This window comes from Emydura macquarii, unplaced genomic scaffold (assembly GCF_026122565.2).
Source record: "Emydura macquarii macquarii isolate MOO-44397 ecotype Brisbane River unplaced genomic scaffold, CSIRO-AGI_Emac_v2 contig_2437, whole genome shotgun sequence".
Lineage (NCBI taxonomy): Eukaryota > Metazoa > Chordata > Testudines > Chelidae > Emydura > Emydura macquarii.
In genome coordinates, this window is record NW_027132574.1 from 4,255,426 (window position 1) to 4,279,163 (window position 23,738).

General features: G+C 39.0%; 1 protein-coding gene across 1 annotated transcript in view; it reads left to right on the plus strand.

The window, feature by feature from the left end:
- COL19A1 (collagen type XIX alpha 1 chain) overlaps positions 1-23,738 on the plus strand; it is a 258,669-nt gene that overhangs the window by 84,961 nt on the left and 149,970 nt on the right. The window contains exons 11-12 of the mRNA XM_067562524.1: positions 10,944-10,988; positions 17,033-17,077. Of these exons, the coding sequence (XP_067418625.1) occupies positions 10,944-10,988; positions 17,033-17,077 (90 nt within the window). The remainder of the gene's footprint in view (positions 1-10,943; positions 10,989-17,032; positions 17,078-23,738) is intronic.

Sequence of the window (23,738 nt, forward strand, 5' to 3'; positions counted from 1 at the left end):
ACACACTTTTCTTCCACATTGCCTAGCTGCATAGGGGAATCAGAAGCACATGCAAACACAGCTAATCTTGTGCATGTCTATCCTTTCAACCAGCTGTATAATGCAACAAAGGATGCCTGTACCTCATGTAACTGATCAGCATAAGCTCAAAAAAATCACTTACCCGATTTCCCTTCTCTTGCATCCTACACGCCATCCTGCCTCCGGGGTTAAATAGTAGTCCTGGCTCCCCATGTCAGCAAATGACCCGGTCCCCTGCTCCGCATCATCCTCCAGCTCGACATCCTCGTCCACCACTTGGTTGTCAGGGTTGAATCCAGTGTCCACTGCCTCTGGACCCATGGAAGTATCCATGGGTCTCTTGGTGGTGGAGGTGGGGTCACCACTGAGAATGGCTTCCAGCTCCTTGTAGAAGCAGCAGGTCTTTGGCTCTGCACCAGAGTGACAATTTGACTCCCTAGCCTTTTGGTACCCCTGCCGCAGTGCCTTGATTTTCGCACAGCACTGCAGCATGTCCTGTTCATAGTGCTTCTCCACCATTAAACGAGAAATGTGACTATGTATTGAAGTTCCTGTGGCTGGAGCGGAGCTGGGATTGCATAGACTCCCCTCCAGAAGCTCCGGTGTGCTCCAAGCAGGAGAGCGTTTGGTGCGTGGAGCTGCCATGGTCCGCTGCAAAGATGCAATGCCAGCTCTCTGCACCAACCAAGCAGGAAGTGGAAAGGGGGATGGCTGCAGGGCAATGGAGTTCAAACTGATGGCCAGAGCAGTTATGACGGGCATTGTGGGACACTTCCTGGAGGTCATTTACCACAACATAACCAAGCACGGTATCCTACACTGACACTTAGTTGCTAAAAGTTTGGTGCAAAAAGCTCTACGCCTCTCGTCATGGTGGTTTTATTTTATTGCAAAATCAGGGGAGTTGGGTCGGTGAGGGGGGTGATTGCAGCGTGTTTTGATGCAAAAAGCTGACTTTGGTCAACAAAAGTGTCTGGTGTAGACCAGGTTTTAGTCACCAGATCTGTCAGCAAGGAATTTTTCTTCCGATGATATAGCATTGCAGAACTTGTCAAGCACATTATGCCTGATTTTGTTTCATGTTTTTGTTTTTCTTTGAAGCATTGTCTATTGAACTTTGCCAAAGGGTGGATTGCAGATTTGATTGCTTATTGATTGGTTCTGTTAGGACAATTCCTATGTTACCTCTCTAATTTAAAAAGTAGTGTATTATATTTCATGTAACAAAATTTTCTATGTGGCTTACACCTTGTAGTCCAATTTTTTACCTGAAAGAAATTTTGAAAGCTTTCTACAAGTCACAGAAAATAGATGCTTTTATATTTCATGAATTTTATTGAGGCAACAGACAGTACTGTTGGCTGCTGAGAGTTATAATGAACTGAACTATAAGTCCATTATTGCCAGACTTTAAACTCAGCAGGCATTTTAGAGGATCTGTAAATGTGCAAAATAGAACCCAGGGGAAGACTTTTAAAATAATCTTTGTTTCCTTGGCTATCAGATCTACACTATGTTTTTCACAGCAAAACTTTGGGTTGAAATAATAGTTTTATTTGCTTTCAGTGAAACCAGGTTAAACATGACTTTTCTATTATACCAATGGTGTGGTTTTATGCTTTTTGTTTTTTTGTCCCCTCATCCCTCTCACACGCGCGCGCACACACACACACAGAGCTGTACATTTTTTAAAACAAAGATAGCGTTTAACTGGCAAATATCCAGTTGTCAAACATAAAAGCAGTCTATACCGTAGAACCCTATTTATCTGAGTCTCCATTATCCAGCTCTCCGTACTATCCGAACCGTGGCTGAAACTTTTTGCCCATTCTCTGGATTATCTGAATTTTTGATTATCTGATCTGGCCCTGGTCCCAATTAGATCAGATAAATGGGGTTCCATTGCATTTAGATTCTTCATAAAGTAAAACAAATAATAGGTACTGAAAATGTGATGTATTTTCACAGTGGGATCTAGTCAGAATGTCTATTGCAAGCCAGTACTCATGAACACAGGAGACTCAGGTTGCATGTTTGAAACCTGAATTGATTAGCCCAAGACAACTGTCTGAGGCTGGGCCAAGTCTTGAATAATCATCAGTCAGCATTGTTGCTGTTGTATGAAGCTTCCAAAAATAGAAAAAATGCTTGCTAACTCTGCTATTGACTTTCTTGCCAAAGAATTCTCATTCCTAACCTACACTAAAAAAAGCAACTGGCAAAGGGTGTGTACTGCAGATGGTTCAGCAGTTACACACATGTAGTACAGCTGGTAACACAGGTGTTTGATTTGTAATCATCAAATAGCTAGCAAAAGCCAAATTTTTACAGTTGTTTTACAGAGAGCCTAGTCAGCTGATTTTTTTTCTTCACAAACTCTTTTTTTCACTGTTCTTCTCCCTGTGAATTATTGTCAAATTGTTTGCCTTGCTCCACAAATGAGGGGGGAAATTGTTTTAACTTGGAATAGGAGAGTACAAGTATTGAACACTAATTGGGACAAATTTATCCCTGATGTGACTTTACTAAATAGTTACAACAGGGATTAATTTTACCCATTTCCTTTATGTGTGTAAGATATATTTTCTTTATTGCCAGTAATGCTTAAATATTTGCATTAACTGCAATCTCCAGTGATAGGTTTTCATTTGTCTGCCTATGCTTTTGAGTGAAAGCTGCCTCCAGGAGCAGACATGTAAGGTGTATGAAAAACTCATTGGGAGCAAACACCTACTAATTACTTGTACTTCATTAACAAACACTGGCCCCCAGACCCATTGTGCAGAGTGCCGCATAAACGTAAAGAAGAGGAAATTCCTGTCCCAAAGAATTTACCATCTAGAGATACTGCTCACACATTACAGGATGTGGAGGAGAGATGGGAAGTTAGGGCTTGTCTACACTTATAGCACTGCCTCTGTGCTGCTGTAATACTTAGTGAAGACGCTACCTATGGCGATGGCATTAGGTGCTCTACCTCCCTGAAAGATGGTAGCTGTGTTAACGGGAGAAGCCCTCCCATTGACTTAACGCTGTCAACACCACGGGTTAGGTTAGTATAATTATGTCGTTCAGAGATGTAGAAAATTTGACATAAATCTGTAGTGTAAACCAGGGTTTAGATTAAAAGACTAGAATACATTTGTGTAGAATGTAAATGCTTATTGGTTTTGCTGTGAGCTTCAAAATAGCACTCTGATTACTAAAGAAAGGACTTTGCAATTGTCTCTACAGGAAACTATTTGATTATTCTCTCTGTATTAGGTCTTGTTCTTTTAACAGTGGTGAGTGAAGGAAAAGAAGGCATAAAGTGGATCTTTGTGTTGTTCAGTAGTCTTATTGCCTTTGCGGGAGTGACTATAGACAAAACAGAAACATCAGAGAATGTAATAGTTGCCGTGTAGCTCTCTGTCTCACTTTTGATTAATGTGAACCCTACAGAGCCTTAGGCAGCAGGACCTATAGTATAATAGTGTCTATGGCTAATTTTTTCCTTTGAGATTTTCTGTTTCTCATTATATTTTAGATTGGGCATTTTTCCAGAGTAGTAATGCAAGCCAGTGATCTGGAAAAAGATCAGACCACAGGGACTAAAACAAAAACTGGTGGCTATTTTGCAATGACAATGTCATGTTGGTAGTGCTGCAAAGTGGCTAGAGGAGTTTCTTAACCAGACAATACAGATTATTTTAAGTTGTGTGCTTGTGGCATTTGTTGACTCTTAGAAGAGAAAGAAAGGAGCACAGCCAGAAAAATGTATTATTATGTCTATTTCCTATAGCTGATTTTTTTTCTAAGCAATCAACATTTTTTACAAAAAATTATTTTTAAAAAAACATCCAAACCACAATGTTTTGTAGTAGTTCCTAGAACTATCATGTCGGAGATGCAGTTTAGTTAACAGCGTGCTCATCCTGGCTCCTTGTTCCTGATTCTTGCAGGTGTTGAGAATACTGTAATTGAGATAACTCACTCAGACCTAGGGTCATTGGATTGGGTATTCCCCTATCGTGGGCCAGATTTTCAAAGCATCTCATCTCCTTTTTGGGCACTTGTTCTCAATAGGTGCACAGTGTCTTTGAAAATCTGGTGCATGATATGTTCAGTAGCATCTGAGGTATTGCAGCTTTCAGCCCTAGTGCAGTAAGGATGACAGCAGTTTGAGTCATTCCCACCCACCTGTGGCAGAATAGGGCTGGTGGGCTTGCAGGTAGCCAATTTCCCCTAGAGACATGGCTGTGCAATACCCTCCTTTTGTAACTTGCCCCATAAATAAGATTGGAGAAGAACCAGCCACCCCCAAAGATATTGTGAGAAAAGGGGCAAAGGGAAAGATTACAAGGCTATTGGACTGCTACTCTCCTGAAAGACCCTGAGAGTAAGCAGGGATGCTAGGATGCATCTCCTCTATGCGAGCAGCTTCAAACCAGGTCCCTATGCTGCTCGTCTGTGTGCTGCTTTGGTCCTTGCACAAGTGATTGCCGATTGGTGCATGCCAATTTACACCAGCTAAGGATCTGGCCCACTGAATCTTGAGCAGAGGGACCTGATGAAACCTTAGTGGACAAAAATAATTCCTCAGATAAGACATTTGGCCATGGGGCCTTCATTATTGAACAAGAATGTTTGTTTCTTTTACTGTCCTTTACTCAAGGCCCCAAATGTTATTGCTAATATAGCAGTCATAATAATATATTTTATTATATTAAATAGACTTGGATATTTTTACAACTCAAATGATCCTTTACTGATGTAGAACACTTTTTAACTAACATTTACAATTACTGCATTTCAGATATTCTTTCAATAAGATCAGTTGAGGTTAAATGAATTCCCAGTTCTGTGAACTTCAGTGGGATTTAGATTTGTTTTAAGGCTGTGTAAGACTGTTGTGTAAGTCTTAGGCAATCTCTCTTTGGACAGATCCACATTAAGGAAACAAGTACAGTTAGAAAAATCTATCAATTTGTCCAGGAGTTTAATATCACTGGAAAATCACTGGAAAAACTGTATTGTGACAGATGATAGAAATATCCAACTGGCTAGGCTTAATTTTCTAACCAGTTTATCCATAAGAGGTTATGAATCTTTTAGAACCAGTTGAAAACAAAACGGTTTGTTTGTTTTATTCTAAAAACTCGGTAGCATTTTTGTGTTTTTCATTTGTACTGTGTTCATATTTTCAATAGAATATCATAGATCAATCAAACAGGATTTATTTCCTAGCACGTGCTCACTGCATACATTTATGCCATATTTTTAAATAAATGTGTGTGAAAATGTATACAAAATGTTACTGAATTCTATTAGGGCCCAATGTATAGCAGTGTTTCTCAGCCTGTGAGATAGAATTTAAAGGTGGATCATAAAAAAGGTGACTGCTGGGTAACTCCCACAGGTTGAGAAACAGAACAAAACCTTAAAAGTCGGAAGCTGTTATAGCATAATTGGAGTGAAGTTCCCTCACTCCAGCTGCTGCTTGGCTGGTGTATAGTTCCTTCTGTCTGATCATAAGGCTCCATTGCTGTAATATCTGAATGCTTCACTGAGGTTAGTGAATTTAACCTCAGAACACCCATCTGAGGTAGAGAAACAGATAGAGGTTTAAATGACTGGCTATAGGTCACACAAAGTCTGTGGCACAGCCGGGAACTGAACGCAGATCACCAAGGCTCAGTCAAATGTCTTAATGACAAGAATTTCCTTCTTTTCCTCCTCTCCTTCTGTTTGTAATTCAGTTCCTTGAAACCCAGTTCTGTTCCCATTGAAATTGGTGGGAGGTAAGCAAGGCATTGTGCCCTGGGTTGAAGAGTCTAGTTTGCTCAAAGGAGCTGCAGGGCAAAATTGAACTTGATTGAACAAAATTGACTTGATTTTTCAGAGGTGCTGAACATTGACAGTTCTCCCTGACCTTAGTGCGCTTTGAAAATGTGTGTGTGTGTTCTGTGGTTTGTAACTGAAGTGTGAACGAACGGGTGACTAAGTGCCATGAATGAAAAATGTCAACATTTAAAGCAGGTTCTGTGACATGACTAATCCACAGGATTCACAGTGTGAGTGCTAGTAAGTATTTGCTGAATGTGGGTTTTTTCAAATCAAATTAATAGTTTATAAAGGTGATTCTAGCCATTAATATTGGAGTTTACTTAGAGAAACAAAGAAACATTCCAGTAAGATAAGGAAAATGTCATGGAGAATAATCTGATTTTTTATTTATTAAAAAAAGGTCATAACCCCTTTAGTGGTTTTAGGCTTGTTCTGCACATATTTTGAAAGGGCATTAATATGACCCTGTCCTGATACATTTTTGATCATTCTGCTCCATTTCTTTACCACTAAAAATAGTTGTCCCCATTTTCAAAGGCAGGGCACTTAAGTGAATCCAAAGGCCTGCCACACTCAAGATAAATGAAGGCCACAAATCCATAAATTTTGAAACTAGTGAGTAGGGATTAGCTGCATTACTTTCATTGATATTGAAATAAATTGCATGGCCAGTGTTTCTGAAGTATCCAATACATCTGGTAAATAATACTGTATCCAAAGTAGTAAAAAATAGGACTATTTGCTTTTATATTGAGGATGGGAAGTAGCCGGCCTTCTTGGATTTTATAGACTTTGTCCATGAAACATCTACAACCTTTTAAAGTGCTTTTAATTAATTAATATGTTTTCTTTCCCATCCCGGAAGGGAATCTCATTAAGTTCAAATATGTTTGATATTATGTACTACATTAATGTTTAAAATGTTGTAAATTCAAGAACATGTGATGTTCCGTATGATTCTAAATCATTCTAAATTATTGGTTTAGGTTTCTCCTTTCTCTTTTAAAATATGGTTAGGTAATCTGGTACTTAATTCATTTTTGGTATAATTTTGAGTAATCTGACATTAGTACTCATAAATACTTAAAATCAGGTACTTACATGTTAAAATAATGATGTGTGATTAAGAATACAATTCGATCACAAAGGTGATGGATTCCAGGACCTCCGGGACTACTACTCCGGGAGCTACTGGAGCAGCTGTAAGCACCAGGGGCTGCCAGCGCAGTGGCTGCCAGAATGGCTGACCCACAGCTAGCCCCTGGCCCTCCAGAGCAGTGGTCAGAGTTGGGTCAGCCCCCTTGGGGTTGGAGCAGCAGCGTGGCTGGAGCAGCTGCAAGCCCAGCAGTGCTCTGTTTGTTCCTCTTCTCCCAGGGTATTTTAGTAAAAGTCAGGGACAGGTTGCAGGGCTTCTGTTAATTTTTGTTTATTGCCTATGACCTGTCCCTGACTTTTACTAAAAATACCTGTGACAGAATCTTAACCTCATCTATGATCAAAATTAAAATATCATTTAACTGGATTTCTAAAAATATTTCATTTGAACTTTGTATAGATCTGTTATTTTAGAAAATACAGTTACATTTGGAAAACAAGCTCTAAAATTCACTTAAATGTCTCCTAAAATAGTTTTTATATAGGCAGTAAAATATCTTAAAATACATTGCTATAAAATATTTTATTTTTATAATATCATAAAGATTGCTAAATAAATAATAAATATTTTAATGTAATTAACAGAGAACCCTGATTCTGCAAAGACTACTTTTCAGAAACAGATAAAGCCATTGAAGTATTAGCCATATCTTAGATTTACAACAGACGAAATAGCAGTGTGTTAGACTATAGTCAAATTAGATATTAAGTCCTTATTTCTGTTCTTTTTATGGAGAGAAGCTTTTACGTTTCCTGGTTTATATTGTTGCAACTGTGTGAAGATAGAAAATTGTTATCTAGGATTATTTCTATTCTGTCAAAAATATCTAAATTCCTAGTTTCCCCCAGATCTACATATGTGAATTATTTTTAATGATTTATCAGAATTCTTCCTCATCCTTTGTCCTTTTTGTTTGTGTGAGAGAACTATATTTTCTGAGACTTGGAGATAGAAAAGTGAGAGTTCCCACTTTCAAAATGTTTGTGTTACTGAGTGCTGGTGTGGATGGAAAATAGTAAAATGGGAGTTACCCACTAGCGATCAAAGTCTATAGTTTTGCTGGTGAAAAGACCATTACGTTTTATGGGAGACATGGGGGAGGTTTTATGGCTGAATTTTCTGAGCGAGTGTCAAAGCTTCTATAGGGCTGATTAATTCCTGTTCTTGTGTATTTCAAAGTGCATGTAGGCTTCAGCTTGAATGGCTGAGGATGTGATTTGCCAGGAGCAAAGAACACTCCTTGTATCTATATCTTATACATTTTCATTCTGTGTAATTGTGCATGCTATTAGTCGTATAAATGTCTAGTCCTTTAGTGAATTCAAATGAGCTCCTGCTCTTAATATCAGAAGGAACTCACTATCACAAGATGTATTGTGTGGTTTAAAAAAGTTTTTAATGTAATCATTTTAAAATATTATTGCCATTAACTTCATGCAGCATTTCCATGTACTTTATTATGATTTGAGAAATAGGAGAGCCCACTTTAACATTTCTACCCATTTATTATTTTATGTCTCTAATAAGTGAAGTAGAACTTTATAGTCCTAATCTTGCCACATATGGAAGTCTTTTATACCTGTGGCCATTTACATCACTCATCTGAATCCCTTCTCTTTGTGCTATATGCTTTTGGTGGTGAGAAGAGAAGAAATAAATGCAGTATTCAAAATTAAACCAATAATATCAATTTATACAATGGTCTAACCCTTTCCTTAGCCCTTTTTACTGCAAACTAAGATCTTGTTTGCTATTTTAATTACCTGTGTGCATTGAACAGATATTTTCTTTGAACTGTCCAACTGGCTCCGTTGGAAGCACTTCCACTTTCTCTATGGTGGAGACATAAATTAGAGGTTGACCGTATAAGGAGCTTCACTTCTTATTTGTGTTCATGCTTATTGAAGGGATTCATTCAGAGATAGTGAGTCACATTGAGAGTTCTTAACATTTCTTTTGATTATGCCCTTTCCTTGGAAAGCCATGTATTAAATATAGTGTTGAATTGTCCCTCACTTTGAAAAGCTTCCCAGCAAAGATCTGCATTTTTTTTTTTTTTTAAATAAATCATAGTCTTCCTGGAATGATTCAAGATGGAGTTTTCTGTGAAACACAGAATGAATAGTTTACCTTTTGAAATGTATAACTTAATTTTGATACCGCTTTAACTAATGTAATGCCACTGATTTTAGTGGTATTATTCCTGAGTTACATCAATGAAAGGGCAATCAGAATATGTCCCGAACTCTATAATCATGGCTCTTGCCCAGAAGTTGTAAAGCAATGCTACATCATTCTCAAGAGATCAGATCCCCAAAAATGATGATTAAAAATATATTACTGGGATTATATTTTGTTGTGTTTTTTTTTAATTTTTAACTCCCCCCAAGCTCTTCATGTGTGCTTGTGTATTAGTGTTGCCCACTCTCCCAAATGCATAACTTACAGAGATTTTTGCACATCTGCCCAGCCCCTGTCCAGCAATTAATTCTGCTCTGCTGCTGGAAATAATTTTCCTAATAAATGTATTAAGGATTACCATGACTCAGCTTCCACACAAACATTCCTTTATTAGTCCAATAGCCACTTGGTGTTGGTTATGTACAAAATACCAGTACAAGCATATACACACATATACTCCTAGCAACGATACAGTTATAAGCATTGGCCAAAATACTTATAACAGGATTAGGTCCAGGAGATATCTTCCCATCATGGCATGACTAGAGAGAAGGAAGGAAAAGATCTCAAAGAAATTTGAAAAGAACCTTGCTTTTTAGGGCTGAACCCTGCCCCCTGGCTTAGATTAATGGCTGGGCCTCTTTTTTCTCAAGGTTTTCTTCTTATCTGCTTTGCTGATTTTTTCCCTAGCTATTGAACTAAGCATTTCTTTCTAAACAAACAAATAATTATTTACACACCTATAACCATGTTTTCTTTATTTTTATTACCCCAGCTCAAATCATAAGTAAGATAACAATGGTATTTCAAGAATCACTACTAGTTTAACACAAAACAACTCTACTTTCTCATGATCTCATTCTTTTTGGTGCCGTGCTTTGGGCCTATCACTCAGGCTAACATTCAAACCCACTTTAAAACCATAGTTCACCCAGGTGTAATGTGAGCCTATATTCCTAACACACCTCCATCCTGACCTTTACTTCTCATGGGGTTCTTCATTCCCTTCTTCTAACACTGGGGGCAGCAACAGTGGGATCAACTCTCCCCTTTCCCAGGCTGGGGCAGCTTCACCCCTCCCCACTTCGCTTCCCAGATTGGGTACTGCAGGGAATAGTGGGGAGGAGCAGATGTGCTGTTCCATCCCAGTTTCTCACAGGAGAGGAGGGACTGGAGCTGCTCTGAGATGCTGAGCTCTCTGCTTCCTCCTACCCTTCTGTGGAAACAATGAGCAGAGGAGAGAGACTCTGCCGGCTTCTAGCAGAGCTGATCTTTGTGAGGGGGTTGGAGCTTCCTTATGTCATCACAAGATGGGCTCCAGAACTCCTGTCACTCACAATAAAATAATGAGAATTGGCAATACTGCTAGATGCGCTGCAGCTAGTCACTATTCAAGATGTTGGGAGTGAAATATAGTTTGATCAAATGCAAATCAACACAAATTAGCAGTATGTAGCTATGCAACATATGCCCAAAATGTTATAAACATATATAATAGTCCTGTACAAAATGAATGAAGAAGCAAATATCATAGAATCATAAAATATTAGAGTTGGAAGGGACCTCAGGAGGTCATCTAGTCCAACCCCCTGCTCAAAGCAGGACTAACCTCAGCTATATCATCGATCCATAACTACTTCTAAATCTGTTGGGACATGATTAGTTTGAAAATATTATTGGGAATAAGTAGTCTTTGATTTTTCTTGTGCTTCATGTGCGTGAGAGCAAAATAATGAAGGTTATATACATTTTTTTTCAGGGGGAAGATGGCTTAGTAGGCATTCCCGGCCTTCCTGGTTCCAAGGTAAAGGCATTTTAGTTTTGTTTTGTATAATTGCATTTCTGAAATTTCCTTCTTTTTTCCAGCTGTCCACTATCTGTAGAAGTTGGTTAGTATTTTAAATTACATATAGGGTGTAAGATTCACTTAATGTGCCAGTGGAACTCTAGCTGTGGCCTTCTGGCACCAGAAATGACATGAGAAATGCTGGCACAGGCACAGCCGCCTGCACATGTCATTCTGCATTAGGAGCTTGTAATCAGTTGCCTAGGCTCCATAATTGGGCTCGGTTAGCCTAGCTTGGAGATGTGCTTATTCAAGAATTCAAAACTATCCTCTCCTGGTGAAACTCCAGGAAGGAGGGTAATGGCAGCCCTATCACTTGCTGTCTTCCATGTTAAATTTTCCCTATGGTGCAGAATTTTCCTATTTATTCCTACCCTCTGAGAGTTCACATTGTGCTGAGTCTCCATCAGGAAGGCTGGATGCACTTTAGCACTTAGAACCCAGGATAGGTGCCTAAGAAATAAATTTATTTTGGGAGTTTGATGGTGACATATCTTCAGAATGCTAGCGAGGGTCACTACATAGTAATACAAGGCATTCTTTACACTCTATGAGCTAATTGTGCTGCCTTGGCCATTTTCTCAGTGCATTCTGTCCTAAAAGTTTGGATGAAGCTGAAGAACATGACTTTATTGCTCGTTGAACTCTGATTATACTGCTTGGCTACTCTTGCATATTGGGAGTTTGGATAATATATTGTTAGCTGTGATTAGATCGAATTATCCACAGTATGTAATCTTAGAAGACTTCTTAACAATGATACACAAGTTTTAAAAAACTAACCTTTCTTCATTTTTTTTTTGACAAGGAAAGTTTAAAATACATGCAAATGATTTTGTTCTATGTTTAAAATTTGTATTTCTATGCATTCAACAGTTGAACTTCATTCATTTAGCTGTTGTATGTCGCTTACATAAAAACTTTTATTGTTAACCTCCTTCATAAGTGAGCTGTAAATGAAGCATTATTTTGACCTTGGCCGTCAATTTGAACACATACATGCAAGCACAGTGGCAATAAACACCCCAAAATGCACTCTGCTACAGTATATTACTAAAATAAAGACCTCTGATACAAATGTAACTTCATTCTTTTTATATTTATTTATATTTTTATATAAAGTATAATCTTTCCAGATACTGGGTCAGGAATTTTCTAGCCTGGTGTGGTGTGGTGGAGTAGGCCCAGAAGGGCCCCTGCTGGAGACCTCAGGGTCCTGCCACACCCCATCCCAGAAAGAAGCAGAGGAGAAGTCCTCCAAGCAGCCTAATATGGATGCAAGGAAACAGCCAATGAGAGATGCTCCATGAAGCAGCCAATCGGGGCCAAGGAGGGCCCTATAAAAAGGAACTTCAGAACAGAGCAGCAGTCAGTTGCTGCCTGGAGCTGGAGGACTGTGTCCCTGGCTGGCTGAAAGAGCAGCAAGGTCTAAGACAGGTCAGTTTGCTGGCAGGGTCTGTGGGAGCAAAAGAGCTCCTGAGTGGCTGCTGGGATTGAGCCCAAGGCAGTCAGCTTGCAGGGACCAGGGGAGCAATGAAGGAGCTCCTGGCTGGCTGCTGGGACTAAGTAAGTACTGAGTCCGGAGAGGGCTGCAGGAACAATAGGGCTTCATCCCTGGAGACACTGGGGGTATGGCCCCACACTAGGGCCAGGAATATTTAAAGACTGAGTCCAGGATGGGCTAGATAGACACCAACAGCAGGATACTGAGACAGACCCCTGGTGGATTGTATACCCCAAAAGGGGTTGTTCTAATTCACATACAGACAGTGTATGTGACTCGCCCAGAAGGCTGAATCACTGAAAAACTGCCTGAGAAACCACCAACAGGCGTCACTAGAACTGAAAGACTGTGGACACACCTGATCAACAGGTGGCGCTCACAAGATGTGGGTGCCACTCTGTTACACCTCAGCTGTCTTACACTTCTTGGAAATATGACAAGAAGGAGTGTGTTCATTGTACTCATGAACAGAATACCATAACAGCACCAAAATGTTCAGTTCACAAGACATAAGATGACCCCCAAAGATGTAACTCATAAAAAGGTACATGTTTGTTATAGGTAGGGCTGGTAGCACTGCAGGGTTGCTTGACACTTCCCATTTTGAGACCTTGCTTTTCAGTTACTTATAACTTTGCCAAACTCTAAGCATTTGGGCTGAAATTTTCATGCCTGTCTGCCTCAGGCTGAAAGGTTTTGGAAAATTTCAGACAAAATGGTTCAGCAGTTTCCAAGAACAAAGCTAGGGGAAAATATTGTTTTACCCATGTTAAAAAAAATTCGAGTGACCTTTTGTTTAAAAAGTTATACCCTCCCCCCATATCTTATAGCAGAGACTTGAAATTTGACAATAGGGCAGCCATGCCTGCCCCAATTTGGCCAAATTATAAGCTTTTGAAAAATCTCTGTTTGCACATGCTCATTAGATACTACTTCAATTCCTAGCAGCTAAAAACTCAGAAGATTCCATCCTCACTGAGCATGCTCAGGCCTCTTACAGCTCCTGGTATTGATCAGGCTGTGCATGTTACCTCCCTGGCGTAACTGAACATGTTCCATCCTCTCGTGAGTAACTAGTAACTGAGCATGCAGTAGGATATCCCTGTGCAATCTTAATTTGGTCCCTTAGTTTGTATACATTATGATACTATCCTTAATTTAGAAGTTGAATGAGATAGGGAATCACAGGCAGAGAAAGAATAGTCTCATGGTTAAGGCAATTGAATATTGCCCTGGAGTACTGGATTCTACACCTGCACTTGCCAGATAGTTCCTGTTTGATGCTAAGCATCTCATTTAAACTTTCTACTAGTTATGTGTTCTTCATTGTCTGGGTCCCTGACTTGAGACCCTGAGATGATTTGCAGAAGTGCTGAGCACTCCAGGTTTCAACTTGAAATTAATGGGAGCTTTGCTTCAAATATATAAAGTTCTATATAATGCTCAACACTGTGAAAATTCAGGCCCTAGTTGTCTCACAGTGGGCATCCAAAATTAGTGGAAACTTTTGACCTCACTCTCTCTCTCTGCCTTAACTACTCATCTGTAAATTGAGGATAATGCAACCCTCTCATGTCACGGGGGTATTGCGAAGATAATTAATTCATGTTTGTGAAGCACTTATACTATAGTGATGAATGCCATAGGAAAGTCCACAAGGAAACTAATTCTTCAGTGCAGGGTTTGAAAAGTGTGCAGTGAATAAGACATGGGGCTACATACTGAACAGTGAGGATAAAATAAAATATTGAAGAGCTGCTCATTAAGTTGGCACTGTCCTTCCTGTGCCCTGAATGAGGCAGATATCCTGTGGATAAAAATGGGAATGTGATCATGTAATTAAAGGCATGTGCACAAGGGGGGCTGAATTAAGTTTTCCTGACTTTTAAATGCTTGACTATGCAACCTACTAATTCTTTTAATGTAGCTTTTTGTGTGCAATATGTATCTTTTTCTGATAGATATGGTATAAACCAGTTCAGAAATGGCTACTTCCAATCATGTGGTTGGTGCTCTCCTGTGTATGCTAGCATTTTGGAACATGTGCTTTTGGGCTAAACTATAAACTTGTTTGGTTAAACCAGTGCAACTTTCTGTGCTGGCTCATTTATATCAGTTTATCTTGCACATATGACTTAAATTGATACCACTGTGTATATAGAAAATTTCAATGGTTTTACTAAAGTGATATCAAATCATACCTTTTGTTATAGGAGTACAACTCTGTGTGTAGACCAGGCTTTAACAACTACACATAACAAATTATTCCACAAATACAGTACTATTAAAACTGCCATTGAAAAAATATGGCTACATATTTAAAGGTGTCTGGGTGTGGAAAGAGATGAGAGTCTTTTAGATACCCTGCAAGTGTTCATTTTGCATGAACATCTCTAAATAGACTGTTGTTAAGAAAAACACATTGTAGGCAATTAATAAACATAGTGGGGAATAAATGCATGATGAGCCCAGAACTATTATGAGTTTTACTTACTCTTGCATCTAGTCTTATTGTCTGACCACATATTTAATTATATTCAATTTTTTTGCCTACAAGAAAATTGCTATTGGACTTTGTCATGCTTGAGGAGTAAGTTGGGTATAACTATCCTATTTATTTATATTTGATATTGAAACTGTATATTTATTCCAGTTTCCCATTACCTGCTGTCTTTGTTTGCTTGACTGCAAACTCCTCTGGGGAGAGCTCAGGTCTTCCAAATGTTGGAAAACACATAGTGCAGTGGGGATGTTATTGGAAATAAATAAATAATACTAATAATGTCATAGATATTTAAACTACAGTGTTTGATGAAATCCAAGAACTCAAATTCCAACCATGGAGAAAACTGAGAATTAGTTCAGTTCCTCTTTCAAGAGAACAGCCACACAGTTTATTTGCAATCTAATTTGTTTTGGGAACTTATATGACGAATTTGACATTTTGTGCCTGTGAACACAAGAGATTTGCAATATTACATCTGATGAAGCTAAATGGAGGAAATGCCTTGTTTGTAGGAATATATCAAAGATGCATAATGGGATACATTCTGGTATATGTATCCAAGAAATAAAAAATATGGAACTTTTTTGTACATTTCTAAATTATTTTAACAAATACCACGAGCACATTTTCAAATAGAAAAATACGGGCTGCTATCATACCTGGACTAAGTTCTGCATACTTTATCTTAGGCATGCTAATAAAATTGAATCTAAGCTGTTGACTCCACCAACCACATCAGCCAAAACAGCAAGCATTACGCAGCCACCAGAACTATTTGCTGGTACATTGAATCTATGCATCTCAAAGCTTTGAACTTGGTTCTCAGATGTAACTCATGATGCTGTATCAGTTGAATCATTTAGCAACACCCTGTAAATAGGAAGCACGCATGTTGTAGCTTGCTGTTTCAGCTACCCTCCATTTAAACATTAGGCTTCTGTATAAGTGAATGAAACACCACAAAAGATGAAGGAGAGAAGGAGAGAGAAATACAAAATCAGATTGGGGAACTTCTACAGTAAAGTCAGAGAAATACCATATGCTGCGGTTTGGAAGGTTTCCATTTTCTTAATCTCCAAACCTGTAGAGTTCATGTATGCCATATAAACGCCATGGACCTGGATGCTAACAGAGGAAGACGAAATGAGAACCACCTCATGCTAGATGGTTTTGGGGAAGGTGGAGCATGGTAACTGTGTTTGGATTAGGTAGTTTTCCTGCTCCTATGCCTGGAGGAATAGTACTTTGATTACATTTCTCATTAAAGATGGATGTATGAGTAAATTAAAGATGTTGTTTTTGTCCTACAGAGTGGTTGAATAGTTTGCATCCTGACTATATTGAAACCAGAGCTGATCGGTTCAGATGCAGCTCTTGATCTAAAAATTCCATAATTTGAATGTGAGGAAAATGGTAACTGGTCTTTTTTTGATGGAGGATCCTCAAATCAGGAATCCAGTTCCCTCTTGATCCATCTGAACTTGGATATAGTGATCTTCAGCATATGCTGCAAAGCTCAGTTAATTCTGTAGGATTTTCATAGTGGTGGGTTTGTTGAATAGAACTTTAGGAGTGGGAGGAAGGGAGATTTTTGTTTGAATAGTTAGAGAGGTCATCTTGGTTGAATGAGCTTTGATTGAACAGCACCTTAACACCTGATTAGTCACACTTATAAATTAAATAAATTAAATTAAACACTGATTTGCAAAATGAGAGGATTGGAAGCTTGGGCCAGGATGACCAGGGAAACTTCAATGGACTGTAAAAAGAGTTAGCTACCAAAACCACTGAAAGCCATTCCAGTTTTCCACATAAGTTTCAGATCTTTTAATGTGATGAAAAGATAATCAGTATCTAAGTTGTGTAATCTTGCCTTATTTTTTAAATTGAAATACAAATTAAATACAATAGAAATTGTGTAGATTGTTTGTTATGTATGTGACATTTGCTTTAAAATTCCTGTCAATCAGTCTTGTGATTTTTTCATAACAGGGGGAACATGGCTTTGAGGGTAATAAAGGAGAAGAAGGTGAAAAGGTAAATCACTTCATTTGTGCAATTTTTTGTGGTTATATGTTTTCAACTTATGGTACTTCAGATAACTTCTGTCCTCACCTAGGGCCCAGTTCTGAAGTCCTTAGCTCTTTCACACACAAATCTATTTTCTACTATGGAAATGGTAGAATAAAGAATTAACAATAAGGTTCATATTAATTAGACATAATAAAATGCTCTCTATGTTTTTAAAGACTGTTTTGTAGCTGTTGTGTTAGGATATGTGATGTAAGTAAGGTTTTATGTTAACCCTACAGTGTCTAGCATGACAAAATTCTTGATAAAGCTTCAAGTTATAGGACACTACAATCGTATATATTTCTTACTTCCATGGTAACTGGTAGCTTTTTATTTACACAGCATGTACTTCTTGGTGAGAATATAAATAATTAGTTAGGGGATATATTAATTTTAATTACCAGTCAATTGGCAAATGTGTAAAAAAGGTAATTACTACAGATTTTGCAAAAAATCAACATTTACTATAGTTATCTCTTACATGTGATGTCTGTTGACATAATCTCACTTTGAATGGAGATCACTGTATGTACTTACTTAGCCTTTAGCAGATAACAAATTTTGCCCTTTTATATCCAAGTTATACTGGAATCATTGGGGGACAAACAATGGCAGAATTTGACTTTCTGGAGTCTCACCAGTGTAACTGAGATAAAAGTTTAGTCCATTATATCACAACTTAAACCTGTCTGTCTTTTTTGAATTCTCCTCTACAGAATCCCAGCTTGGCTTTACTTATGTGATTTAATTTACACCTCCCTTGCATTTCCACTTCAGAATTTGGCACACTGTATGAGAGAAGTGCTGAATGTGTGGTTATCTGCTACATTTTTTCCTACATATCAATAATATATTTATTTACCTCACTCACTCTTAACCAAACCATACTATCATGTTCAAATTCCAAACCCATAGTGGAACACAAGTACAGTAGCCTGTTCCTCAAAGTGTAACCCCTTGTAAATTGGGCTGGTTCACTGTCCTCTGGACCTACTTTGACATAAAACTGGCATAAAAGACTCCCAAGGAATGTGGATTTCATGACAAAGCACCACTTGCCCTGCACCAGGAGATAACATGAGCAAAACTTTCAGAAGATTATGTCTCTATCTCAGATAACCCCTGGTGGTCAGAAACAGTGCAGTAACACCTACATTAACCCAGGAACTAAACTGCTTAACCTGCTGAGGAAAGATGGTTCAGTGGTTAGAGCACTACCCAGGCCATTGAAGACCTGGATGGAAGCTTTGCTCTATCATGGACATCCTATATTACCTCAGACAAGTTGCTTAGGGTGGGATCCACAAAGATACTTAGGTGCCTGACTCTTGTTTTTAGGCACTTCTGATGTCCCGCTTAGCTGTCATTGAACCCCTAAGTGCCTTGCTTGGTAAAAAAAATCCTAGGTGCTTATGTTTCTGCCTCTGAGCACATGCACTTCTGCTGCAGCCTAGACCCCCAGATGCTTATCTCCCACTTGAGCTCCAAAGCAATTCACGAGCCAGAAGAAAAGTGGCTGTCAAGCCACTTAAGTAGTTGCATGGGGTCTGATCCAGTAGGCTTGCTCAGAGGCTGCCTAATTCCACAGAAAACAACCAAGGAGTGGGGGGGAGGGGAGAGAAGAAAGGGAGGAGGACTCCCCTTATAAACCTGAGCCTAGTAGTTAGGGTAATCACCTGGGAAGTAGGAGACAGGATTTGAATAGAGATCTGCCATCTCTCAAGTGAGTGCCTTAGTCATTGAGGGAGCCCATGTCAGAATATCCCATAAGCAATCTCTCCTGTTTAAGTTGTTCTGCTTTAATTACATGGTTGAATAATGAAATATTAGTTGGGCCAGGGAAAGAGTTAGAATGACTCTATAGCCTGGCAGTTAGAACACTCACCTGAGAAGTGGTGGATCCCTGCTTAATCTCTTCCCTTCATCAGGCAGAGAAGGGACTTGACCACTGGGCTTTCCCACATCTCAGGGGAGTACCCTGATCGCAAGAATATAAAGGAGGTTTTTCTCCTCCTCTTTTCCCCCCCAGCCATTTTGTATGGAATTAGGCACCCTCAGAGCGTGCCTACTAGATAAGGCCCTGCAGGTGACTTAGACAGCTGAATGAATGTTTGTCTTTTCCTGATTTGTGAATCAGGAGCAGAGATAGGTGCCTCCCTGCAGCCCAGATGTCAGGGTCTGTCTTTGGGAGAGGAGTGACACTTAGTACACACCCCTATTGTTGGTATTTCCAAATGGCTGACTTAGGCAGCTCCCTGCCTATCATGCTGGCTTTGTGGATCACATTCTAAGATGCCTATCTCTCGCCATTCATTTACAGCAAAAACAAAGAGAGTCCTGTAGCACTTTAAAGACTAACAAATGTAATTTCTGCAGGCATAAGCTTTCATGGGCTGTAACCCACTTCCTCAGATGTAAGGAATAGAAATCACATAGGAGTTATATATATACATATCCAAGGGTAAGTATCAACAATGGGGAAGATAGATAAAAGCAAAGTCCATTCGGTTAGAGTAGAGTAGTTGAGGCCTATTCACAACCATTGATTAGAAGGTGAGAATGTGTGAACAGTGACAATTACTTCTTGTAATGAGATAACCATTCCAAGTCCTGATTCAGACCCAGTTTGATTGTATCAAGTTTGCAGATGATTTCTAGCTCAGCAGTTTCTCTTTGAAGTCTGTTTTTGAAGGTTTTTTGTAGAAGTATGGCAACTTTCAAGTCAATAACAGAGTGTCCTGGGAGATTGAAGTGTTCTCCGACTGGTTTATGGATGTTATTATTTTTTATGTCTGATTTGTGTCCATTTATTCTTTTGCGTAGTGACAGTCCGGTTTGGCCAATATACGTGGCAGAGGGGCATTGCTGGCACATGTTGGCATATATAACATTAGTAGATGTGCAGGTGAATGAGCCCCTTATGGTGTGGCTGATGTGGTTAAGACCAGAGATGCTGTCACTAGAGTTGATGTGTGGGCAGAGCTGGCAACTGGATTTGTTGCAGGGCTAGGTTCCTGGGTTGGTCTTCTTGTAGGGTGTACAGTTGCTAGTGAGTATTTGCTTCAGGTTGGGGCGCTGTCTGTAAGCATTCATTTACAGGGATGCTGCTGCCTGTCTCAGGCTTTGTGGATTGGAGTGGTGTTCCTGTAGTTTTTCTAGGCATCTGAAAATTAGGCATTGTGAGGCTCAGCACGGCAAGGCCTTAAGTCCCTTTTGTGGATCTGAGCCTTAGTCTCCCTGTGTCTCATTCCCCATGTGAAAAAGGGGGAGAATAATAGCACTTCCCTAATTCACAAGTATGGTGTGAGAATAAATGCATTAAAGTTTGTGCAGTCCTCAGGTATTGTGGTTATTGGGGACATATGTGTACCTAAGATTGCCCAATCAAAAATCAGGTTGGAGGAAGGCAATGGAAGATAATAGCTCCGAAGCTCCCGAAGGTACAGATGACTTGTGAGTTGTGTTCTTTTAAGGACTGGGGTGTAACCAGCAGCCACGCCACTTTAAAAATGCCAGGCAGTTTTCCATTGTTAATGATTTAAAAGAAAACGTGTTATGGATTAGGAGAATTTAGTCAGATTTAAAGTTGTTTAAACATCTGCAGACATTAAAAATTATGAGATGAGAAGATTCAGTCTCAGTTTTCTGAAAAATGACTTGTTGACATTAAAGCTTTTTTTTCCTAATTCTACAGAGAGTTCTCAGTCCTTTGGTTATGTTGCCATGCTTCAGCTCTGAAGTACTTGTTGACTTTAAGTATTTCCCTTGCAGCTGTGCCAGGATCTCCTTGAGTCTTATGAATAAACTTTGTTTGGACATAGGGACATGATTCCAGCTGCTGCTGCCACTCTTTGTCCAGCTACCCTTTATTTTAAGGTGACCATTTAAAAACACACACTCCCTAGTAGTAAGAGTTCTTTGTGGTGCAAACTGAGTCAACATTTTATCACTTTAGACATTAATTAATAAGAACCAGTAGTTGTTAAATTTATTCCTTATTTAAGTGCTGACAGTATGCTCAGCTCTAAACAAAATTCAGACGAAGACATGTTTTGTGCTTAATGGAATTTACAATATAAGTAGATGGTAGTTGGAGAATGTTTGTTTGACTATGGAAATGTTTTCCAAAGGAAATAGAGAACTCTCACCCTAAGCAATTTAAAACTCGATTGGGAAAAGCACTGAAAGAGAGAGTGTAGGGAATAATTTATACCGATTGAGGTGGATTAGGTTATTTTTTTCCACCGTTAATTTTTCTTGTTCTTCTGTGGGTTACTGACATGGTTCTCTTCCTCTGGCTAACAAGACAAATGGGCACTGTTCTCCCACAGAATTCTAAGCCTCAGTATGTGACTTTTGCAATTTACCTGAGATCAATTGGACAGCAAAAGGTTCATGAATCTGTGATGTGTGGTGTTTTTGCATGTCACACAACACTGCTCTGACTAAATAAGATCTGATTTCTAACTGATGCAAAGTGCCAACCATCCTGCATTTATCATATGTTTAGCTAGTGTGAGACGGCAGGGCCAGACGGCAGGAGGAGGATCATAGAAGGAAGATATATAAGCCCCAGAATATTCCGGGCCTTGTTCCCTGCAGACTGAGCAGGGGTTACTACAGATTAATTAGGAGCACCTGTGGTATATTAAGGCCCAGCTAGAGTGCTGATAAAAACCCCTGCTACAGCCAGATTTGGGGGGGGGGCAGGGGGGGGGAGTAAGGAGAGCTGGCAGTATTGTGGGAGGAGTATTGTGATCAAGCAGAGGAACCAGACCAAAGCCATGAGAAAGGTACAAGAGAACAGAGGGGGAAATAGCCCAGGGGGAAGAAGTGCAGCTGTGAGCAGTTTCAGCAGCACATACCTGCTATTCATAGGGCCCCTGGACTGCGAGAGACCTATCATAGCAGAGCGTGCAATTTGTCACACTAGCCAAAAGATATCTTTATGACATGGTTTATGAACCATTGATTTTTAAACAATATGTATTATTTACATGCCATATACATCACAAATAAAGAAACAGTCCTCACCCAAAGGAACTCACAAACTTAAAGAAGGATAGCACATATGGGGAGACCAGAGTGTGATGATAACTTAGAACTTTCTTACTCATAAACAAATTGGGGTGAACGGTAATAATATTAAATAATAATATTGAATAATAAAATTGGACTATTATTAAATATTATTAAATTATTATTATTATTATTATAAAAATTATTAAATTATTAAATAATAATATTAAATAATAATATTAAATAATAAAATTGGACTTTTCTCCCAAAATTATGATCCACTGAACTTTTATAGCAAATTTCTTCACTTTCAGTTCATGAAAGTGTAAAAAAAAAAAAAAATTCAAGTGCGCAGTAAACACTAAATATCATTCTGTTATTGTGGATAGAAGCAAATGTCCAGTGTTTGTATTTTATCTGCTGTTGTAATGTAGTCGCCTGTGATTTGGTTATCTCTTTTTATTTACATGGCATGAAAAATGTAAAGAGAAGAATTTCCTTCCTTCCACAGCCTGCCCAAACCTTGTGTTATGAACTGGTGCAGTCTCTTCAGAGGCTACATCTGGTGATTTGTGGGGATAAGGAACCAAGTGGCTTTCTAAAACCCAGACTGAGATGTACTATCATTTAATCAATCATTCATTTTCTTTACAATGCAAATGAATATTAAGAACAGTAAAGCTGAAGTCATTTCCCATTACTCCAGAGCTGCTAGTCTCTAGCTTTATAAATGTATTAACTCCTGTGACATATGGCATATAGTCATGATGTGTAAAATCTATGCTAATGCATGTAATAGATCACTTGCCAGACATTAGGTTGAGTTGTATTTTTTTGATTAAATACTTGTAAGTAGAAGATAGGATTGAAATATCAGTATCGCTAAATCGAAATCATTGTAATGCTGAAAAATAACTTTACTACTGCAAAAAATCATTGTCACATCGGGATTTATCACATAAAATGGAATAATGTTAATTCGGGCAATCTGATGTGTGTTTTATATTGTTTAAAACAGCATCTGTGACTTTTGACAAATATGACATATCTATTCTTTGTATCAAAAAAAGGTGTGAGAATTTACTAACTCTTAGACTTCTATTATGCTGACTATGCCAATCTGTGAAGATGAACATTTACAGTGACCCGGTCTTCAATCTCTAGATTCATCAGGCATGATCTTGTTGGTCTTGATTCTTTGCTGGTTCAACCTGTGCTTGGGCACAGTGAGGGTGGGAGCTGACAGGAAGCCAGATACAGTCCCCTTATTCTCAGTGAACTGGTCCTGCTCAAGTTAAAAATATGAGTCAGCTTTAATTTACACTTAGTGGAAGATCCATCAGCCTTATTCTGCCATGTTCCTTCTCTTCCAACCCCCTGATCCCCCTTAAATTGGACAATGGAGCCGAGAGAGAGAGAACTGGCGCAGGAAGATGCAGAATTGCTTTCAACAGTTTTGTGCTGGTGGAGTTTCCTTCTACACAGGGAGAATTGGCCTGTGCAAATCTCTGGCTGCTTTAAATTCACTTTGTGATGTGTAAATGGCGCAAAGTGAACTTGGCAGCCTGCAGAATATATCTTGTGGCATCCACATAAGCTGCGAGCC